Below are 7,121 nucleotides of genomic sequence, written 5' to 3'. Positions count from 1 at the left end.
TATATATATATATATGTATATATGTATAATGGAACTATTTACCCGCCAAAGGATTTGTGTTTCTTTTCATTCATTTCTGTCACTTCACACAGCCCTGCTCTTTTAAGTTCTGTGTACACAGATGATGAATATAGTGTGTAAATTAATTATTATACATCTTTGTAGTTCAAATTCAGTTCTGTGCTTGTTATTTACTTATGCTGGCTTCTTAAAAAAATTAGTACTGTAAGAAGATCACAGTCTGGTGATTGTTTAAATGAGACCTTACTGTTTTGACTTAAGTTCAGTTTCATTGTGGTTATTGTACTTTGCACTTAGCTGTTTGCTCACTACATTAATTAAACCAGGTAACTTTGTAACAGCAGAAGATGCATGACTTTAGATTACTAATTAAAATACAAGTAAAGCCATTTTTTGTTTTTACTCTTGAAAAGTGTGGGGGATGCGACAAAACCCATGGAGACACCCTTCTATTTAACCACCAGAACAGAAAGTGTCTGGAAACCCACATTGTACAGTCAGTACCAGAACAGATGAACACTTAAAAAAAATTGTCTAACTGATATAATTTTTGGTGGGTCCTCACACAACCCAGTTGCTCATAAATCTAAAAGATAGTACAAACATAATGGAACGTTTGTGGCCAGCTTCATGCAGTATGTGGAAATGCCTGATGACATTTGTAAAATATTATCAAATTAATGTACCGTATCCTTATATTCTGTCATACCCAACCAGGGCAGTTTTTACGTGAGCTGGATCCAGGACTGCCAGCAGAGGTTTCTGGAATGCGAGAGGGAGACCGACTGCTAGCAGTAAATGGTCAGAGCGCAGAGGACCTGGAACATGAAGACATTGTCAGCATCATTCAGCAAAGTGGAAATCAAGTCACTCTGGTTGTTGTCAGCAATGAAGGGGACAGATTTTACAGTGAGGTAATGGACCAATGATGTGATAAAGGTTTAATGGGCCTCACCCATTTCAGATTTTCAAAGAAACACTAACAGGGCATTTTATGAGAGATCTTTTCTGTATTGTAAAGCCACACTGGCACATGTATTACATTGTCAGATTGGTATGAATGGATCTCTAGTCTGTTGGCTAAAACTTCACTCTGTAGCAGAGCTCTCGGTACTACAGAGCATTGTAATGAGAAAAGCTGTAGCATCCACATACCTTTAGAAGTGGGTGAGCCTTGCAAAATATCTCACCAAAATGGAATGCCTATTGCAGGGGATGCCTTCAATTTAAATTAGATTTCAATGATAGAGTTCTGAGTAAATCAGTAAGCCAATCTTTGAAGCAGAAACATAGATTTCTGGGTTAATGCCTCCAGGTTTCCATATTGAAAGAAGGAGACACAGGTATTGTTGTAGAAGTTTTTACAGCAGCTGCAGTTTAAAACTTAAAAGCCATTTTTTAATAACATTAAATTACAAAGGTCTTATGTACCTATTATATACAGTATGTTATATTATTTTTATAATAACAAATTGAGTTTTCCTTTAAAAATATAATGGGTTGTTTAGCAGACAGTAACACGCCATTAGGGGGTGCCATTTTGTAGAAGATAAAGACTTTTTTCTATAAAAGGGTTTCGCTTCATAATAATATTTCTTGCATTATTGAAACAAAAAACCTCAAAGAAACCATTAGTGCATCTAAACTGGTCAATGATCAATTTTTTAAAAAAGACAACCCGCTCTGGAAAAAATGGACTACTGAAACTTGTGACCTGCTGGTTACCCCTCGGTTCACATACAGTATCATTTATGGCTGCGTCTTTCTGCTTGAAACCTCTTAGCTTCTTAAAAACAGTCTAGAATCTTCTAGTTCTCTGTTTTGTGTTTGCTCCATCACACGCTCAGGACATGTCACCTAATTTTTACTTATTTACAAAAGTCTCCACTTAATGTACATGTTCCAGCTATCATATATTAGCTATTTATTTTATTTACATTTATATACCGTCTATGTGCTTTTTGCACAAATATTTCAAAGACCATTGAACAATTCACATTGGTGATTGCTCTGAAGAAGCTGACTCTCAGCTGTCCCCACCACATTCAAACACTCATGCAATGACACAAGAAGATACCAGCTCTGTGCAGATGATATCCATGGTGAAAATGAAACCCAGAACATACTCAGGAGGATTGTCTAAAAAAAAAAGCATCTAATAACAATAGTGATACAATTACCACATTTCCTAATGCTGTATTTTCTCTTCATCAGATTGGTGCTTCACCTTTGCTTTTTTATGAAGAACAAACCCTTGACAATGTTTCTACTCATGTTAAAGAATCAAGTGGACAGATTTTGCAAGAATCCAAAACAACACAGGTATGATAGCATTAAAAAAAACTGACTGAACTGCTGCCTGGTGCAGGGACTAATAACTTTTTAATGGTTACTGATAAAAGCAAGTTAGAAAATATATAGTTAATGGCCAAATCCAGGATAATGAAGTATCCCCTTGGGCGGCCTCCTCACTGCAAAGGTTAACTGCTTGTTTATGCTTCGGGGGCAAGTAAAAGCTGTTTTACTTGATCCCTGCTACCACCGGCTCCCTCCAGACTGCTAGACTTGTCTCCGCAGCCTCTTCTCCCTTCTGATGGTCTAAGTGTGATTTACGCCCAGCCCAAACCCGCTGTACGTCAATCACACGTGACTATACGCAGTTCTGAACCGAGCGAGCCGTCACAAGGATGTGGCAAGACCACTCTCAGCCTTACCCTGCACAAAGATTTCCCAGTTTGCGGGACAACAATCTCAGGCCAGCAGACTGAGAGCGATCATCACCAGGGTTGGTTATCTCCACAGTTAACCGTTTACACACCAAATAATAGCTGCCACCTTGTACTTTAACAGAAGCACGCACCGATCCCAGCAAATGCTGTGACAATTCAAAACACTTAAACCAAGCCTATGATACCGCTGTCCTCTCAGAGAGGAATATGACAGGATTCACTATACAGTAGCACTCTTCACAGAGGCAAGGATAATTTAGGTTGTTTTTTAGAGCATAGAGATCGCTTAACAATTTTAAAGTTCGTCCTTTAACAAAAGAAACAGTGCAGAAAATATACTGAAAAAGATATTAATAAAGAGAGACAAAATATATAACAGTAAAATAAAAGGGAAGAAAAAGAGAATACTTAATAGTCCTGGGTTTAAGAGTTCTGACAGAGTTCCGAGTTCAATGAGCAAAGGAGGGGTCTGAAGGGCTCTTCTTCAAGCAAGGCTTGCACAGTTGATTTCCAGATATTAAGGGGAACTCCTCTGGGATGTTACGAAATTCTTGATGTTGCAGGAGTTCCTTTCCTCGATGTTACAAACAAGAGCCTCCTCTAGCTGCGTTGCAACATCTTTTGTCAGCCCTCTAGGGGTTGTCACAGAGCAGACCCCTGGGGCAGGGCTGTGGAGGGGGAGCAGGAGGGATGAGCCTTTAGGATGTCCTCTTCTGCTCTTCCCAAACGGTTAAACTCATAACTAAGAGGATAATCAACTATTCATTTCCAATACAGTCTGACAACCTCTAAATTATGATGTGTCATGAAATTAGCTTTAGAATTAAACCAAACTTGCCAGAGATATGCATGATGGGGGGGCTAGGAAGGTAAATGTCGCCTGTCGGACCCCAGAGGATTGTGATCTGCCTATTTTCTCGTCTTGACGAGACACAGCTATTGGTGCACTTAATTTTACAATATCACTGTCCACTTCCAGGTTATGGAATTGAGTTGATATTGAAACTCAGTTTTATGACTGGAGTGTGACCTGGGTCATTATCCTTACCAGGCCCTCTGGTGTTTATCTAAAGCTGTCACTTGCTAATTTATTAAGGGATTAGCTGGGCAAAAGCATTACTATGCATTAGCGGTTTATGACACCGCTCATAAAAAAGTAATTTTAGGTTCTCATTCATCCAGGTCATGGTATATCTATAAAAAATAAGTCAAGGCAACTGGACTTGCTGTATTTTTCTTAAAGACGTGTCACTGGTAATCCAGCCAGCTTTCTCAATTCAGAATGGAGACTGGTTGGATGACCAGTGAAACATTTTCAAGAAAAATACAGCAAGTCCAGTTGCCTTGACTTTTTTTTAACAGATATTTTAAATGATCCCCACCAGGTAAAGGGGAAACTCTAGACAACAATCAGTTTCAGTGCCTCACTTTAGAACTATTCAGACTACATGCACAGATTAGCAGATCTGATTTTTGGAATTTGAAGAGACCTGAAGAAGAGTCAGGCTCAACCTACAATGAAAAACTGCATTTGCTTAAGCTATATATTTAATATTAATAGGCTCAAACCTCATTATCGTCACACTAAGGACCCCTGACATCATAGCCCTGCAATGTATGTGAGGACACATAGCTCCATAGCCCTGCATTGTACATGAGGGCACTGGGGGACAGTCCACAGCCGGAGTGGAGGGGGAGTAGAGAAGAGCACCAACTGCTAGGTGAGCTGGGATCAGGTAAGCAAAAATGCTTTTTCATCATAAATGAGCAATTAGCCCTTGCAGTGCTGGGGCAGCCCCACAGGCAAACCTTTTATTTCCCTGGAGTGAGGTTTTAACCCATTATCTCAAAAACAGGGACTTCTAATATATTTAAATACTGTTAAAAAATCACTAAAATTTAATGATAGTCATACAGCCAGTTTTGATTACTTTTAATGAGGAAAAATGTGCAACTGTGCCAAACTTTTCTGCTTTTTAGGCACTCTGTGAAGTGCTGAGCTCAGTAACAAGGCTGCAGCTTCCTCGGTCAAAGAAAAAAAGCTAAAGAACCAACTGGTATGGTTCCTAATCACATAATCATAGGGAAATGTTAATTAATACTTCCCTTCGCATTGAGTGCTGGGTATCCTTTTGTCTCTTGCAGAGAAAGAAAGATATCAGCTTGGGCGGACAAAAGTGTTGATTAGATTCTAATTACATAATAGAGGGTTAAATTTATTGGGTGGATTCACTCCAGCAAGCCGCGCTATGCACACGGTGCTGGTGCACGGTGGGAGAAACAGTGCAGATGCACCAATGCCGGAACATTGCATGGTTTACTTTTTTTTTAAACTTTATTCACAAATGACATTTGACAAATTATGTACACAGTATGTGCAACTGGTGGGGTCACAATTAAAAGCAGGGATGCACCGATACTTTGAGTACCAGTGCCGATACTTGGCATTTTCATGAGAACTACCAGGGTTGCAGCGGTTGCAGCTGGGACCTGGCTCTGGCGCTCCACCACTGTCCTGAAATCATTAGCCTGTATTGTTTTAGAAAAACTGTCACATGACAATAAAAAAAATGTATCAGTACTTGTAAGTACTTGGGCGAGTATCAGTACTTGTACTTGCAAAACTTGTATCGGTGCATCCCTTTATCTATGTTTATAAAAACAAAATGTTAACATTAAAACAGAGATGTACTAATCCCAGGAGCTCCGTATGCTCCTTACAAATGACAGCTGCCTCCTAACTTTTGAATTTTTCTCTAGTCTAGTCTTGGAGCTCAAAAAGTATCGGTACTTGTACTTGTACCGAGTACTGAACTTGGTATCGGTGCATCCCTAATTAAAAGCACATTCTTTTTGGTTCCAGGACACTAGTTCTTGGCAAGGTGCTTTTGGCACTGAAAAGAAGTGAGAATTAAATATCTCTAACTCTAAAAACCCTTTTACATTCAAATTTGAGAAAACCCCCTCTATATGTTGACATGTGTTCCTATTCACACAGCATACATAAAAAAAAAATGTAAAAAACTTTTCCTACCTTTTTAGCTGCTTTTTTGGAGCAGGACTATGCACAGGACTCTATAGGCAAGGTTCCAATGAAGATCACATAGGGGGGCAGGCTTAGGGACAGTGAATTAACATACAATGCCTCCAGATCTTTAAACCTGCACAACCAGTTTACAAGTGATAGTGGAGATTTGCCAGCACAGTATAAACAGGGTTAATTATGGCAAAGACAATTGCCCAGCTGCCTCACAACCAGGGATAATTAAGCTTGATTATTTAGTCTTGGAGTTTTCAACAAAGAACTTCAGAAAAAGGTAAGCTGCAATTTGTATTTTTTTTTAAAAGACATGCTATGTGAATGGGAACATATAAGACATAAAATAGCTGTTATCCCAATTTTCTGCAAAAGTGGACGTACGCTTTAAGCTGACCACACCACATAAGCTACAATACGATTATACAATTTATACTTAATCTTCTTTAGATCTACCAAAACCATGTAGTGGAAGTCGACCCGAACAATCCATGTCATTTATATTCCATCAAGTAGGCTGCTGTATTACAAAACTGTTAGTAGATCAAATTGAGGTTGTATAATTAGATCACAAGGTATAGGACCAGCGCACTGATGTCACTGGTTGGCCATACGCACACACACCTGCCAGCCTCCAATATGATGCCGTCTGAGGCCTCATTATTGAGGTGGACCTGACTATAAAGCACAAAAGAGCACTTTAGTCCATGTTGGTTCACTGACAATCAGATGTCTCAGATCAGATTGCATACTAAAATGGTTTTCACAATTGTTTTAATAAATATTCTCTATGTATTCTTATTCTGAGCAGATAGTAAATGCTGGATTTGTCACCAGAGAGGAATTGCGGGATTGTGAGGTGTCTTATAATGTCTTGTGGTGTTTTGTGATCATGTGAGCACCTCTGGGTAATGTCTTCAATGCCAAGTAAACTTCTAGGAGACACAAAGAGCATGCTGGGTTCCTGGTCTCCCATATATACTCATGATTTTTGTATTGCCATAAATTTTATAACGTCAAAAGGATACTGAGAATGGCGAAAGTAGAAAATTCAGTATAACATATAAAATAACACTATGCTATATCTGTTAAGACATATAATTGATGTGTGGTTACATATTACAGACAGGTTTTCTTTAATACATTTTATTTTTCGTACAGGCGAAAACGCACAATGATGACACAGTGGCACAGAACAGCGAAGAATAAAAGAAGCATTTTCACCATACTGTACATGAAATATTTCCTCCCCATGATGTAAAATATATTCATTCAGAAATTCATATATTCAGAAATTCAGTGTCTGTAATTTAAAGATATATATATATATATAT

General features: G+C 38.7%; 1 protein-coding gene across 1 annotated transcript in view; it reads left to right on the top strand.

Annotated features, from left to right (window-relative positions):
* Positions 1 to 7,064, top strand: part of PDZD3 (PDZ domain containing 3) — a 27,724-nt gene extending 20,660 nt beyond the window's left edge. The window contains exons 8-10 of the mRNA XM_018569113.1: positions 739 to 935; positions 2,236 to 2,351; positions 6,942 to 7,064. Of these exons, the coding sequence (XP_018424615.1) occupies positions 739 to 935; positions 2,236 to 2,349 (311 nt within the window). The 3' untranslated portion in view covers positions 2,350 to 2,351; positions 6,942 to 7,064. The remainder of the gene's footprint in view (positions 1 to 738; positions 936 to 2,235; positions 2,352 to 6,941) is intronic.
* Positions 7,065 to 7,121: the final 57 nt, after the last annotated feature.

This window comes from Nanorana parkeri, unplaced genomic scaffold (assembly GCF_000935625.1).
Source record: "Nanorana parkeri isolate BGI_ZX_2015 unplaced genomic scaffold, ASM93562v1 scaffold1289, whole genome shotgun sequence".
Lineage (NCBI taxonomy): Eukaryota > Metazoa > Chordata > Amphibia > Anura > Dicroglossidae > Nanorana > Nanorana parkeri.
Note: the sequence above shows the minus strand (reverse complement) of the source record. Positions and strands in the feature narration are given on the sequence as shown.